Below are 16505 nucleotides of genomic sequence, written 5' to 3'. Positions count from 1 at the left end.
GCACCTTGCATGGGACCTATGAGTCCCGTTCGTGCCTATTCCCTCTGGGCAGGCCTGTGTCCAGAAAAGCTTGGGCCTTTAAGGTTAGCAAAGTTATTAATGAAGACTGAAAAGTATTTGCTAATCTAGAAGTTAAAATTCTTTGAACTTCATAATCCCACAATTTTTTATCCAAAATTTAAGCCATTGGCTCCCGGAGATTTTGCCAATAAACGCCTAAAACACTAACTTAGTTGTCAGTTTAAAAGAATTTTCGGCAAATAGGGGCGAATCAAGGGGGTGGATTAAGTGGCCAGGCAATTCCTCGTTTAGAAAAGCCCACAAAAAAATATACCATGTATCCTCAAAAGCCGCCCGGCCTTACAATGTACAACAAGAGACAAAGTAACTGAAACCATAGATAGAGGGCTGGTTGCAAAAAATTTGTGGCGCCGCAAACTTGAAGAATGACGGCATCTTCACTTTTAGCCGGCTAGCAGGTTTTTTTCGTTTTTAACGTGGTATGATATTCTCCCATTGAATGTGCTCGAATAGGCCATGCTCAAAAATACCATAATACTTTTTGTTGCCCCGCCAAAATTATCCAGAAGCATTGTTTTCCAGTTCTCTTGGGGTGATTGTAAATAGGCCATTTGCACTAAGAGGTCATGTGACATCGTTTTAATGAAAATGAAAGTTGTATGATTTTGCCTTCAAAAAATGATTAGTGGGTTATATCCTAAACAAAATAATAGTGATTTGGTTTTTCAAACCTGCACTGTTGTCTTAAAATGAGTAAGTTTGTAGCTGGTCACGTGACCAAAATGTGATCTTGAAAATTACGAATTACTTCTTTCTGAACACAAATTTTGCACTTTTAAAAACTTCAAGTAAAATGTTGAAAAATGATGTGGTAACGTTTGCAGCACATCTGAGCATAACTATCAAAAGTTTAACAAGATGTAAGCAAAAACTAGTTTTAGCCGCCATGTTGGAGGGCAAGAGTATGCCCTCCAACATGGCGGCCAATACAAATCATACTACTTTGTTGAAAATTCAAAGTGCCATAAAACATCTCCCTTAAATTCTTTTCCTCTTAAATTTCGGGTGTAAGATAATTTTTATGTGCTCTGTCAATTTTTGGCATCAGCAGGATTCCAACTAATTGTTTAAGGGAAGTATTGGTCTCGTGACGTCTTAGTGCAAGTGGCCTGTTCCAAGAGAAACTTGAAAACTTGTAAAGTAAAACCTTATAACAATACAGGTGATTGAAAGTATTTCATTTTTACTCAATTGTTTTTTCAGTTAGAACCTTTCACAGGAACTTGGAAATAATAATTTATACCCGAGATTCACAATAAATTACTTGAGAAAAATCTAACCCATATTCTGTTGATAAAACCCTTTGCTCGAGATTATCGCCATTTTCATTTTCCGTAACAAACAAGTGATGTCAAACTCAAAGTCGGGAAGCACACAGAAGAGCTAGAAGAAACCGTTTTCTTCTTTCCACACTCAAATGAAACAAACTATATTTTTATTCGCGCCAAGGGCCCCATATCCCATTTTTCCTTGCAGTCTTTAATGCATCAGGATCACTTTTCTTGTACAGTGGCCTCACAGAAGACTTCCTATAATCATTCACCCTCATCTGCATCTTAGCAACGACATCCGGGAGCTTTGCAGACAGTTCGTCGCGTTCTTCTGGGTCAGCGGATATGTTATAAAGCGCAACAACAACTTTGTCAACCGCGTCCTGAAAGACAAAAGGGTATGCCATGTTCGATATAATGTCCAGTGTTTTATTACGCATTCTGTCAAAAATAAAGTAATCAGGAGACTTAAGCCTTGGCCAAACTTCGAATTTTCACGAGACGAACTTAAGTTCATGAAAGTTCGACGTCTGGCTTAGTTAAGTTCGTCTAAACGAGTTTGGCTCGTCCAACACGTTCTCGTGATAATCGTCGGACTAAACTGATATATTTACTAAAACCTAATAAATTAAACATTTGTATGATAATGTATATTTAGCCTCGTTCGGAAGAAAATTTATCAAAATTGCTTTTTGTTCTGATTCTGTTGATTGGTTCGACGTGTCCTAAGTTCGACGTCCGACTCAACAGACGATCTTACCTTAATTTAGGTCGACCCAAATAAGAGTTGGGTTCGTCCCATGAAAAGTTCGACGTTTGGCCTCGGCCTTAAGACACTCAAGATTATTGTCCTCATTGCTTATGTACTGATACGTTATTTTGTCCTACCACATGCGGAAGGTCTAACACTGCATCCAAAGGTAGTTCCTTGTCTGGTTTACCACCAATCTCGGGTGGCTTGAACCACGTGACATTTGGCACCTGCATCAAGAGCTTCATTTCGCCCATTCTGAGAGCGATCCCTGTGTAACCACCTAGGATACCGGGTCCAGGAGGCACCTCTCCAGGCTCGTCGATGTTAAGTAGTATTTCAGTGCGCGGGGAAGGTTTCCCCAACGAAATTGTTTCCCACGCATCAAAGCCATCGAGTGGAATAGGACTTTCTTGGTTTTCTGATACTCCTACGAGAAAAGTAAGTGCTTTTAGATCTACGTCCTGAACAAGAAAATACAACCTGACCTCTTGTTTTTAAGCTGCGAAAAGATACTAACAGAGGATACGTTCGACTGGGATGATCCGGATCAGGATCAGTGATCCAACATCACTCGGATCATAGCTATACATCAAACGAACCAACGAATCCACCCTGGGAAAAGATTCATCGGATCATTGATGTACCATGATCCGAGAGATTTCGGATCACTGATCTTAATGAGGACCATCCCAAAGAAACGCACTCAGGATGTATCCTTTAACGTTATAGCTTCTTACCAGCGAGTCCCAAAATGGTGGGATACCAATCTGTCACGTGCAAGAGTTCCTTGCACGTCACCCCCTTTCTTGCCAGTCGATTTCCGTGCACGAATCCAATTCCTCGTACCCCTCCCTCCCAGAGTGTCATTTTTTCTCCTCTAAGAGGCCAATTGTATCCTCCGTAATAAGGGAGGCCTCCGTTATCGGTGCTGAAAATAAGGACGGTGTTGTTCCATAACCTGCAAAAGTAGAATTTTAGAACTTAGATCTTTTCACAGATTAAAGAGGCGAATGTTTTGTCCCACGCTTCTTGTGGCGTGACGATGGTGACATCTTTCTCGGGGAACGTAAGGTTTGTCAACAGAAGACACTCTGACATTGGGCATCGAAAAGCAAATTATTCTGTCCTGGGCAGGTATGCATGCCATACAGATAAGTGTAGAAAGAGCACAACAGCCGAATGCATATTCGTGGTGATATTGTTGCGCGTTCGTGGAAGGTTCTGGTGAATAGACCACGGCAAAGGTGTAGCGTTTCGATAATACTCTTGTTTGGTGGGTCAACTGTTAACTTTCCTCCTCAAATGATCTCTAGCTCTATTAATGTATTGATAGGAGAGCACCTGACCTTTATCCCTATATGTGATATCCGGAGGGCACTCAGGCATAATGAGGACGGGGGAATGAGACCAAATTATAACCCCGGCAAGAAATCCTTATCAAACGTAGCTTTATTCTGTAGATGAAAAAGTCAAACGCAGTTTGACTTTCATTTATGACCCTCAGAAGTCCTTACAAAATCTTTCAGACCATAATAGTCACCCAGTCCTTCCTTTTCACCCCTTTCTTCGGTTACTTTTACACCCGAGTACTCCACGTCCCGCCTACCCGCCCTCATGCTGTACATGTTATGTTAGAGTTCAACTGACCCCGCTTTCCTGAACGCGTCTGTTATATTCCCAACTGCCTCGTCCAAAATGTCCGCCATGGCTGCATGAACTCGTCTCATCTTGTTCGTTATAAAGTCATACTTTTTTATGTATTTTTCCGGTGCTTGGATGGGTGCATGAACGTTTTGAAAAGCCATGTACATGAATAATGGCTGAGATGAGTCGTGAGCTTGTAAGATTTTTTCCACTCGCTGGGAAGGAAATAAGAATGAATCGATCAGGTTTTGGTGACCGCCTCCGTAAAACAAACAAGTTGTTCATGTTTTACAACCTACGATGAATTGCAGTATTTTAAAGCAATTATACTTTCATGGATTCCAACTAAACGCGTGTTTGAAAGGCGCTACAAAGCAATGTGTCAATTTTTGACATTTCAAATTGAGATGGCACCGGCCATAATCTAAAATTCCCTTAAATTTGCTTTTGAATGCATTTAACTAAAAATGAGCTCAATCGCCTGACTTTCTTTCGATCTGAATTGCAATCAGCTTGTCTATGAAACGGGTTCAGAGCCAACTTAATTATTTTCCCGCTGCACAATTTTCAAAAATTGGAAAATGGCGCCAACTTGCTGACATTTTCTCCAGGACGTTAAGTTATTTTGTTAGTAAGTATAAAGACACTAAAGACAGGGCTGCGTTTTACTCACGTCCACATAGGCGTTAGTAGCGTACGTTCCATTTAAGTCGAAGACTGGTTCTAAGTTATCCCGAAAGTCTACAACACCATCACGTGAGTGATCAAAATGATCCTCAGCTCCGTCCCAGAATCCGTAGGCGGTGTCAAAACCTCTTTTCGTAGGAACATAAGGCCACTTGTAGAAACCAAGATGCCACTTGCCTACCAAGTGAGTGGAATACCCTGCAAAAGTGAAATTTTCACGTCGCAGTCATGTAGTGACGGCAAAGCAGTGTACAAAAAAGCGTGATGCAAGTGCGGAGTTGCTGTTTTGCTAATCTAAACCTATTGCTTTTTTGCCGTTCTCGTTGACGTCGCCGTCGTCGTTGCTTTTAAGCAATCAACACGGTGACCGCAGCCAAAATCTCACTTACAAAGCAAAATACAACGAGAAATCAAAGAACTACTGCAAAGCTGATACAACATGAGCAATATTTCGGCTGGCCAGACCAGCCCTCATCGTCTGAGTCTTTACTTATAAAGTGCATTTGCGTTGAGAAATTGTTTCTTTCAGTCAGTGACACAGGCGGGTCGAAAGAAAAAATCCGAGTACTCCCAAACGAGTAGACAAACCTGTGAGCTCCTATGACCCTCTGCTTACTTGTTCAGATACTCTCTCTACAAGTGCTTTTGCGTTCTTATAAACTTTTTCATCTTGATAATTCTAACTAGGCCAAGTTTCCAAAGGAAAGAAAACTTTCCTTAAGTTGAATTCTTTGAGCGAGAGCATTTACTTACTCACGTAAAAATTACGTGACAGTGGAAATCCACCCTAAGACATGTAACCTTAACACGGCCAGTTTACCAATTTATATTATACCAAATCTGAATGTTGATCAAGGACTCTGTTTATTTGCTTTTCGTTAATCAGCTCTTACCAACTTCCTTTAGTTTCTGCGGCAACAGATCAAAGTCCAGTGGCAGTCCATACGGGTCCTCGGGGTGAATAACATCATGTTGAAGACCTGGTGACAAAAAAAAGCAAGTACGGGCGACAGTAGCAAAGATGAAGCCAGGGGCACCCAACGGCGGTTTCCTCCTAAAGTACATTGAAAACACTTTTTAGGCTATCCAGAGTCCTTTTAGATCTCTATAAATGCATCCTAGGCAGCCCTATAAAAAATATCTGTTCTGTCATCCTAGGGCAACTTGAGTCTTTTCGAAATTACAAGGGCTTGAGTGTTATTTTCGCGAAAATTTTAGAAGCAATTTGACGTATTACGAAAGTGAGACATTTTCTGATTCCTCTCTCCATCACATTTTTGAATCCGAAAATTTTAGGTTTCCTTTTTTGTACAAAAAATAGCCTAACTTGGGAAGTGAAATGTGAAAATTAAACTTCAGAAAATCGTAGGGAATTTATTAGATAAGCTTCGAAAATTGTACATGAATGGAACGGTCATCTAGGACTTTTTAGCCCCCCTCAGGTAATAGAAAATTCCAGGCAATATTTGCTTCTCCGAACAGTTATTTTACAGAAAACAATCGTTGGGTACCCCTGTGAAGCCAGCCTGTTATCTCAAACAACATGCATTTGACTGACTGTGTATTTAGTATATATTCAGACTTTTCGTTTGAGCACGGAGAATCTTTTCTCCGGTTTGGCCTACCGTCCTCACGTATCCGGAGAAAACGTCACCGAAAATGCATCTTTTCATAAACGCTCTCCAGAGTGCGCCGTAAACGATTACGTCACGGCGTTGGATACCAGTGTAAATGCGCATGTTTTCTTCAAAGACGGAACCGTTTTCAGTCACTTTTGTGTATTCTTGTAGATGGACAAAAACCGAGAAAAAGTCTCTGTTTTACAATTACGTGCAAACGGACCAAGTCACACCAATTCAATGACAGAACGCAAGTCAATCAATCAACATTTCAATAAATCAATAACCGTTAATCCTTTTCTGTCTTTTCTACTCACGTATTGTCTCGGGGTCTTTGAACTAAGCTTGAAGGTCTTTCAAAATACGCACGTATTCAGGTATTTTATCTTCTTTATGAATTAAACTTATCTTTACTCATGTCCCAGAGTAACCGTAGGCGACGACGGTTTCTATTAAAAAATGGTCGTTTGTAAGTAGAGGGCCACCCTAATCAGACCCTTTCACAGTTTTTTCAACTTTTGACATGGACCAGTTAGGCCGAAAATCCATGGACACCACTGGAAAGAGCACATTAAAATTAGTGCCAAATTTGAAAGTGATACGTCTTAAGCGAGCGAAGATATAACTCTGCGAAGTTGCGAAAATTTACAGACGTTTGTATGTCGGGGAGGGGGGGCAAGTTTGAGCACCCACCATAATACAAACGTCCGACAGGACTTTGAGTTGCCTGCGTGCAGACGTCTCCTATTTGTTTTGTTGCAAAAAAGGAAATAGGAGACGTCTGCACGCAGGCAAGACTTTGAGGAGCTATACTTCGTTCGTTTTCAACAATCGCCTTCAAACGTGGCAGTTTTACTGATTTCCAGTGGAGACGACGGACTTTCCCCAACTTGTCCGCCATGTTTTCAAAAAGCTGGAAAAAAAACTGTGGAAAGGTCTGTTAACTGGTTTCGTGTTATTTCGCTTTTTTGTGGTACCCATCTAAATGTTGAGCACAGACAAAGAGATCACATAACAATGACATCGGACGAAAAATCACTTGATATAGCATTCTTGTAAACTGGCGTTTCCCCTATATGCAGGGATTTTTGTAGATATGAACCCCAGTACTATTAAGTCATTGTAATCAGTCATCATGCGAAAGGTGATTATTCAAATCAGTTTACATACAGTTATTGTTTGGCCCTCCTCAAGTGTACGAAGCACGCGTTTCTGTTTATCAGGATCTATGTAGCCAGCAGGGAAGACGTTAGCCTCTATCATGCTCCCCGGGGTTGGGTTGGGGGTGGGGGCGGTGGGGGTACTTGGGCTAATGTTTGCTGGTATGTGCCGCTAGCCTCTCAGAGCCCCTACCCCATTATAGTCTATTTTTTGGCCAATTATAGACCCCATCTTAGTCACTTTTTGGAAAATATAATTTTTGCGATCCCAACTTAGTCACTTTCTATATATGCATCTACCTTATCATGTGGTTTCAAGCGGCGGAATGTGATGCGGTCAATGCGAGCTTATTGTTAAATTTAATGAACAACAACTTCCTGATTTTGTTACCGAGAATCTTCCCATTTTGAATCCCTACTTACCACAAAAATCCGAAAATTTGCGACCCCATTATAGTCACTCCAGCCGTGAAAATGCGACCCCATCCAGTGTCACATCCCTATTAGCCTCTTGTAAGGGAGTACCCCCCCCCCCCCCCCCTGGGTCATGCTCCTGTTTTGCCAGCGCTCGTTCAGGGTATACGTGAAACCGGGTAGTGGTAAAACCCCGCACATCAAAATTTAGTTATGGCCGGTACATCAGTGAAACTGTACTAAAAACTAAGGTGAATTTTTCTTGTTAAGACAATTACTTCTCTAAAAACTAGTTTAATAGTACAGTTGTTACTACTAGAGAAGTTTCGTTTTTGAAAGAACGCTCATCAGAAAGGTTAATTTATATGGTAATTTAGAAAATGAATTTATTTAGTCTCCAAAATAAACTTACCAATCGAGATGGCATAAGAGATCAGGTAAAGATATATTTCATTATTTATTTGTAAAATACACTCGGTTTACTTTGTAAATATAACAATGACCACATCGAAGAAACGCTAGCTTTATAAAACGTGCCCATAAAGAGAATGCAAAGGCTACACTATGCACTCTATTTTAAAAAGAAAATCAATTTTGTATACAGAGATGAGGCGAGTAAGAAAGCTTATATTAAGCTGTAGCTCGCAAAACAATAATTTAAAAAATATTTTCAGGAGCCATGTAATACAATGGAAGTCTTATTCTCTTAAGGCTTTCCTTTTCTTAAACTTTGGACAGAGGGAGATGGACAGAAATTAAACAGAACAGTTGGAGGACAAAGCATAATCCGGCTGCACATCCTCTGGTAACGCAATAATAAAGACTTTACTGCCTCTGCTCGCCTAGATTATTTCCTAGGACCATTATATATGATGACTCCATATGAAGCCATGCTATTTAGCATCTTATCAGTAAACTCGGCCGTTTCTTTGCAGTGTTAAAAAAGTCCTTTTTGATTTGTTACAGTGTCAGCTAAAATAATGAATGGAATAAACTGAATACAATTTTAAAAACAAAGTCATGTAAATTGGAGCTGAATTCCTTTTTTATTATTATTCCCTGAGTTACGTTATTTGAAATACTCACCGATAAGACAAATAAAACATTTCCCATGATAAAAATGGAACCCACCCGGGTACCGTGATTTCGCCTGCGAGCCCCTTTTAATCCCCTGCCTCTAAACATTGTGTCCCGACTGACTGCAAGAACAACTACCTTCCATACCTGTGTGAATGGGGTATCTTCCAGTCATCAAAGCTCCTCGAGTGGGTGTACACACCGGCTGTACATAATAATTGTCCAATATGACTCCGTCTTTAGCCAACTTGTCAATGTGAGGAGTTTGTATCTTTGGATTATGGAACCCGACATCATACCAGCCAAGGTCATCTGCCAGCATTAACAGGATATTCGGTAGTTTGGAAGATCCTATGCCCTTGGTAAAACGTAATGCACACGAAATCGAGAAGAACAGCGCGAAATGTGACATCCACATAGCGGTATTCTAAGAAAGACAGTAGTATATAATATCTCTCGTGCAAACGATGAATTTTACCCGAATTTTTGATTCTTGACAGACAAACGACAGTTCGTCTCTATCACCCGGTCCCATCAGCAGGTGCGCGCATCTGTCACGCAACCTTGTTTTGGGATTTAGGTGACTGGTGACTGCAGTATCCTGTTCGAGAAATGGAGAGCCTAGGAAAAAGAGCGGAAGAGAGGAGGAGGAAGGGAGAAGTGTTGTTTTGAGTATTGCTAATGTTTATGGATTCCAGCAACTCCTTTCAGAATAGAAAGGGATAACAAATTGGTCCTTGATCGTCCTTGTCAGTCAAACAAGCATACTGTCAATTAACCAATGGACCCAACTTTCTATTGTTTAAACCAAGCGGGATGTTGTATGAACCCCAGAAAAGCTTGTAAATCACCGCGTGCTTTATTTCGCCGTTAAACCAACAGAAATTGCGTCTTTTAACTAATGCATAGTATTTTCGGGTTGAATATGGTTTATATTAACGTGATCGAGTTGAGTCTTCTCTACAATTATCAAGTGTAGCGTTTGGACTGTTTTACTGTGTCTACCTAGCCGTTGTTTTGTCCACCCTTACAGTTTGCTTAGCCTGCGTAGCAGGCGCTTGAAAGAATTGAATGGGCGCTGTCTCCCTCGCGCGCCCCGTTCTTTCTTGAGCCCATTACTTCTAAGCGCCTGCTACGCAGGCCGTACTACAGTTTTCTTAATTTGATTAACCTATCAATATCTTCTGGAACGATTCCACAGCACCCCTGTGCGAGACTACCATCCTGACAATTCACTGGAGAAGCTTTGGAGGATGGTACACCATCTTGCCCCAGCCGTACAATGGCGTAGTTGCGACGAGGATAGCAGCTATCCATACGAGTGCAGTAGAGTCGTGACATTTTCTTGCCTGAGAAAAATCTGATCTGTAGCGCTAGCATGGTTTAACTACCCTAATATATCGTTTAAAGGCGATAAATCCCATATTCAGGGCAGAAACAACTCCTAACGAAGCTCACACCACTTATCGCTAAACCGGGATCCAAGTCCCTGTATATGGGTTTGTTACCCAGGGCCGGGTTTTTCAAAACAGGGTTAAGATAACCTGGGGTTAGTGCGAAATTTGAATTCAGATATGAAAGCTCAAAAGCAAATTCAGAATTATTCTTTTTGCCTAGAATTTGATGATTGGATGCTCTGAAAAGAATAGAGAAAATAATCCGGGAAAATGCTTTTGAGCAAAAGAAAAAGAAACCCAGGTTAAAATTTAACCCTGGGTTAGTGCTAATCGGCCTTCGAACAACTGGGCCCAGAAGGGTATGTTTATCGATGCCATAGAAAGGTCAGTCAATGCCAGGTCGTAGGTGAATAAATTCGTTAAGCTCTTGGGTGTGGATTCGTTATGGACAACATAGACGACTAGTAAGTTGTCCAGGATGGACGTTAGGCAAATAAGAATAGACAAGGCCACTTCCAAACCCCTCAAGTACAATGCGGGAATGACTTAGGGGATCATGAGAATTTGCCAAGATGGAGAATTGTTCTCCATATTATATCACTAAAGCCTGCGAAAAAGACAAAATTCCAACCTAAACGTTAGCAATTGCTTCAAAAGTATCAACAGTGAAGCAATATCAATTTGAAGCAGAGTTGGGATTGTAAAATGGAAGAAAGCGGAGCTATGATCTCCGTCAAAGTTCTTGGGACACTTTCGCGTCTTCTCGTCCCCAATGTTAGTGTACACGATCTGGTGACCGATCTGGTGACGAATAAACATTAATGGTTTTGTTTAATGGCGTTATTGAGAAATAAACTGATTTCATTGAAGATTTAATTTATTCTAATTTGTACATTGCCTTGTCCAATTTCAAATTTGGCGAAATTCTTTTTTAGTATGTGTAATCAAATGGTGACGAGTGAAATTGGGGAAATTATTAGGATTTGGACGAAACGCAAGTATAATTATTCCATAATTTCACGAGTATACCATTTGACTACCTATTAAAATCATGGGTGACGAATTATGTTAGCAATCTTGGATTTTTGACATGTTTATCCTGGATCGTATCGATCGAGAACTCCACTCTCTCAAATGTTTAGACCTTAAATTTGTCTTGTAAAGTTCAGAATTTTTCAGACTTTTTTGGCAAAATACCTGTTAGAGTCCTTCTTGATGTTCTCTTGTGTGTTCAGGTTTTCTAAAGCGTCTTTTTGTGCCCTGACATCTTCATTCAAGGCATTTTAAAACTTCGTCGCCATCTTGACACTGAGAGGTACGGAAGGTTGCCATGGCAATTTTGTAATTTCACATGTGAAATTACAAATTAACGCTGAAATGATATTATCCATGTAATACTGCATTTATATTTAGGTTGTTGTATTTTTGAATATTGTATTACAAGTTTTTTTTTTAACCCAAACCGTATAAACAAAAACACCATATATGTTATGAATGCAAACTGGTCAAATCACTCTGTTCCGAAACTAGCCTGTTCTAGGCGTTCAGATAGTGGGGAGCGGTGCGAAGTAAAAAGGAGCCCGAAAAAATAAAAGCGAGGGAGGAGGAGAGGTGAGAGAGGGAACGCCTGTTAGATTTGTTTTAAATAGACTCTTCCGCCCAGTCAGACCGCATCAGCTGTAGGTGGTCTTCACTTGTCAATCAAGACTGGTGTTACAGCCCGATGCATTTATTATTTTTCTTGCGAATAAATCGAAGTTTGTCAGATCAAAAATTAATATTATGTATACATAATCTTACTAAAAACCCAATGTAAGACTTTCAGACAATAGAAGGCGGGAGAAGTATTCATGTATAATGAATTTATTTACGGCTTTAAAACATGATTTCAGCGTGTACGTGACAAAAAATTATGAATGAAGTGACAAACAAATATCGCTCATTTCGATAGAAAGCCGTTTCAATACAGATCGTTAACTCAGGCAATGAAAATACACAACAATTGAAGGGAAAATTTACTATTCGGTGATTGAGTGGACCTCGTCAATAGCGATAGCTGCAACTTGCTTTCCAAGCTTTCCTTTTTGAAGTCCTTTTGTCCATTCATTAGACAACCACGATTTGGCACTTCAGTAAACAATTTCACAGCTTCCACTTTTAACGGTTTCATCCATATCTTCTCCCATCATTGCCGCCGCTACTCCGATTTTGTTCAAATATTCCACTTGGTCTTCCATGATGGTAATCAACGGAGTTACCACAACAATCGTAAATGGCATTCTATCCTGCCTTCATTCCAACACACACTTTATTCGAGTAAAAAGCTGGAAAATAAGAATTTTTCCAAAGCCAGTCGATGAGAAATTGCTAAGACATCTATCCTACCGACTACGTGTTTTAAACAGTTTCTTTGCTCTTCGCTTTTAGCCTCTACGTTTGGAAAGTCACTCAGCGCTGTGTTTGTTGCGAGTTTGAATTCTGCGTGACGGCACGTAGAGTCTGTCATAACGGCCATATCGCATTTCTCGCTGTGATCGAAGACGCTCCACTGTTGACAAAAACTGTCAAAATCAACCAATCAGAGGGTATACCAGGATCTGGTATACCGGAACGCACTTTTGTTAAAAATTCTTACAAGCGTTCCCGCACCTCTCTCCCCAGTCCCCCTCTACTTTTCATCGCTTTCTTTACTCTGCACCGCTCTCCACTATCTGAACGCTTGGAACAGGCTATTCCGAAACGTAATTTTCTATCAAGAATTAGCGGAAGATAAAAAGCACCTAGTAAATAATCCAGCACTAACGCGAACGAATAGACATCAATGGTTTTGTTTAATGGCGTTATCGAGAAATAAACTGAATTTTATTAACCTCATGCAGTTGCTCTTTCCCAAAACTAGTCTCTTACCTTGTAAAGATGATCGTTCTATTTAATGTATATTATTTGATAATAAACTGATAATGTAAATTGTAAAGACTTACAAATCATCATGATTTCGAAATTGATCGGAAAACATTACATTCCAACCGATAATTCGACCATAAGTCACCTTTAATATGTCAAGGAAGAGCACTGCGTTACTTTTCTCATTTTTATTTCTTTCTTTTAAATAACTTCTAAAAATCTTAGTTATGACTTTCTTGGTGTCCATAGTAGAGCAATTACCAGTTAAAAAAGTCAGAAAATTAGAGGTTGTTTATTTGGAAAGTTAATCAGGCGTGTGTGGCACCAAAGGATATGTGTTTTGATCTGTTTCGAGATAGGACACGGTTTGCGTCTCAATTGGGTCTGGATTTTAGGGGACGTAACTTGAGACGTCTCTGATGCTGCGCCTTGATTAATTTATAGCCTCAGGCCCGGTTCAGACGCCGCTCCACTTATGTGCCGAACCTAACTGAGGTATTAAGTACGGTAAAAGAGCGGCGTCTGAATCAGTTTGGTGCGGCAGTTTTAATTTGGTGCCGCAAAAATGTTAAGTTCGACAGGCTGTCGCATTATTCGACATTGGAGCGACAAGTGATTCATACGGCGTTCCTCTCATGTGCCGAATCAAATGCGTACGTTATGATAATTTATAAATCTTCCCATAAGTCCCTCGGAGTCTCCCTACATGAAATAAAGATTAGGTTCGACACACGGTGCGCCGTCTGAATCAGATGTCACGCCAATGTCGCTCCAAAGTCGAACCAAACTCAGTTAGGTTCGGCACATGAGTGGAGCGGCGTCTGAACCGGGCCTCAGTCTCTTTGTTATGGACGCCCATTCTCATCCCAACTCTCAAACCTTTAAAGGAAAAAGATAATTCGTTGTTATTATCGAGATTTTCGAAGCATATGGATAAAGTTACAGATTTACAGTCTGTAATTGAAGCGAATTATCCAGAATTAACGCCAGGTTCAAGGAATCATTTATTCGAGGGGTTGCAGATTTCCGACTGTACATTAAGATTCTCATAAAATACAACAGCATAAGAGGTAATAACTTTATACATGTAGTTATGCCACAGGCCGACCGCAAGCCCCTGCCTGACAGATTTTCGGGGACTACTCCCTGTTCAAAATAGGACATCCGTCGTCGAGTAATGCCCTCTTGTAGTCCCGGTCTGATTCGTGCAGGCTTTCTCCCTTATCTTAGAATTCAGTTTCTTTCCCACAATCTATCAACAATCGAAACTCCATGCGGGGGTGCAAAGCAATGGGCGAGGATGTTGCTGCTTCGTTACGTATGTAAATTGGTATCCTCAAATCTTTCTTTAGAGTGGAAATGAACTTAGCTACTATAGGATTTAGTTTTTTTGCCACAATCTGTCAATCAGGGGATGCAAAGTAACGGGCGAGGATGTTGCTGCCTCGTTAGGACGGGTATGTTAAACTCAAAATTACACACATATGGTATTTATTCGAATAAGCACCCAACCTGGAATTAGCGCCCAGCACGAATAAGCGCCCATCCTAAAGGCAGAAAAATTTAATAAGCGCCCACTCCCACCGCGCCTCCCTCCCACTGAAACGCAAACTTCTTGTCCCTCCCACCCCAAAAACATTGAATAAGTGCTAATAAGAGACTTGCCCGAAGACGGAGTTTTCTTCAGAGTATTTTACAGAAACCTTGCTTTGTTACATCTTCGCCTTTTATCGTTACCATTTATTGCATTATTGCAAAATAAACATTTTACACTTGCTGCAAATGGTGAAAATTTAATAAACGCCCAGCCTCGAATAAGCGCCCACCTCAAACAATCGCCCACTCTCAAGGTCCAAAAATTGAATAAGCGCCCAGGGCGGTTAATCGAATAAATACGGTATGATAGATGTTGTTTATGGTTTAGCCTTTTTTTATGCCTGATCGGCTTCTAGGTCCTTCTAGACTTAACGAACGGCCATAAGCATTGGATTCATACAGAAATGCCTTCGTTTCCGTTGCACTCTCACCTTCACAAAAGTAAACTGAAACTTTTCATCTGGAGCTGACTGTTATGCCGCCGTAAAGAGAATTCTAAGAGCTAATCATCAAGAACGCAACCTAAAGCTCCAAAGTCCGTCACCTCCGCGAGAATACTTCACATTCGTTTTTGTAAGCGCACGCTCTGCACGGCCAAATCTTTTGGTCATCAGCTCAGAATCTTTGAAGGCCTAATGATTTCATAATTGAAGCCTAGCTCGAACAGGCAAATTAACTCCTACTTTGCGAAACTTTTCCCATCGGGAATTACCTGTGGTTATGAAATGTGTAATTAGTGGAAGGTATTTTCTTACTCTAATGATGACCTGTTGTGTTGAAAACTTTGGGATTTATCTTTTTTAAATATATATATGTTTTACCCTTGTGAATTGTACACTTTTTATCGACAAAATAACATTCCAGTAATTTTTCTGGCGTTAACTGTTTTGTGGGTTTTAAAATAAAACCTTGATCCACGCCCAGATTGGTATTAATTGTGCCTCACATTAGGGTTCATGGGTTCATTAGGGTTCGAAGACGGCCCCTCCCCCCACGCTTTCAACTATCGGAGTCCATGGGAGGCAAAGGGAAAGTTATTTTTGGGTTTTTGAGCTATTTGACTTGATGACCACTCATTTAGCTTCCTAGAGTATTATTTCTTATTACAAAGGTTAATTCCAATCGTCCTCTGTTTACTCTGGCACATTGTTGTATTTTTACTAGCAGCCCTCTTATGGATATGTCATTTTAGTGCAAGACCCTCTTACGTTAAGTTTTTCTTGCAAATAAAGGACTATCCTGGGATAACTACATTTTAATTGAGGAGAGGAAAAAGCTGAATTCTAGCATGCTACTAATTCATGTTGATCTAAGGGATCGAGTAAACTCAGATAGCGCTATCTTGAAAATGGCGAGATATGCAGAGACCAAAACATAGTCACGTAGCCTCTCTCGTTGGTACTTGAATCACCATGACAACAGGGGTTGATCTTTATGGAAACACGTCATCTGTTCTGTGGATTAGATTCTGACCATTCATATTGGAGAAACGGAGTGACGTAATACTCTTTAAGAACAAATCAACACTGCACCCGAGGAAACATTTTTCACTTTTGCTTTCAGTTTGGCTGGGTGCAGCTACGTGCGCTGAACACGGGAGCAAGACTGCCAAGGTACATTTACTTAATCTAAAGCAAGGGGGGACTTCGTTTTAGTTACTGGCCTCCCTCCTTGTTTAACATCAGGAAACTATAGCTTACTGAGAAGCTGTTCGCTCATGAAAGTTCAGGGAAAGAGCACTAAATAATGCAGATATCTGACCTTCTGTGTAGGAACCCTCGGACGTCGATTTCGTTGCGCGTTTTCCATCAAATCGTTGGTTTTTCAGACGAAACCGTCGCATATCTTGAATCGCACGCTTTGCGTGGTAACGCTACTAGCGAGCTCAGTGCAACGACAAC

General features: G+C 40.6%; 2 protein-coding genes across 2 annotated transcripts in view; both read right to left on the bottom strand.

The window, feature by feature from the left end:
* The window catches only part of LOC140937809 (zinc finger CCCH-type with G patch domain-containing protein-like), a 204926-nt gene that overhangs the window by 162628 nt on the left and 25793 nt on the right, over nucleotides 1–16505 (bottom strand). The window lies entirely within an intron of this gene.
* LOC140937792 (arylsulfatase B-like) lies at nucleotides 1517–9192 on the bottom strand. The gene is made up of 7 exons (XM_073387365.1): nucleotides 8855–9192; nucleotides 5331–5417; nucleotides 4424–4635; nucleotides 3754–3965; nucleotides 2844–3064; nucleotides 2241–2533; nucleotides 1517–1735 (listed from the first exon to the last, which is right to left on the bottom strand). Exons 1-7 carry the CDS (start codon nucleotides 9123–9125, stop codon nucleotides 1517–1519), a joined length of 1515 nt encoding a protein of 504 aa, XP_073243466.1. The 5' UTR covers nucleotides 9126–9192.

This window comes from Porites lutea, chromosome 5 (assembly GCF_958299795.1).
Source record: "Porites lutea chromosome 5, jaPorLute2.1, whole genome shotgun sequence".
Taxonomy (NCBI): domain Eukaryota; kingdom Metazoa; phylum Cnidaria; class Anthozoa; order Scleractinia; family Poritidae; genus Porites; species Porites lutea.
This window is presented reverse-complemented; position numbering and strand designations above follow the sequence as displayed.

Excerpts from the sequence above, each read along its gene's own strand:
- LOC140937792 (XM_073387365.1), bottom strand. The coding sequence starts at position 9,125 with ATGTGGATGTCACATTTCGCGCTGTTCTTCTCGATTTCGTGTGCATTA. Across the intron at positions 5,418-8,854 it reads AAGATACCCCATTCACACAG|GTCTTCAACATGATGTTATT; the intron begins GTATGGAAGGTA and ends TTTTGTCACCAG. Across the intron at positions 3,065-3,753 it reads GACGCGTTCAGGAAAGCGGG|GTTATGGAACAACACCGTCC; the intron begins GTCAGTTGAACT and ends CTACTTTTGCAG.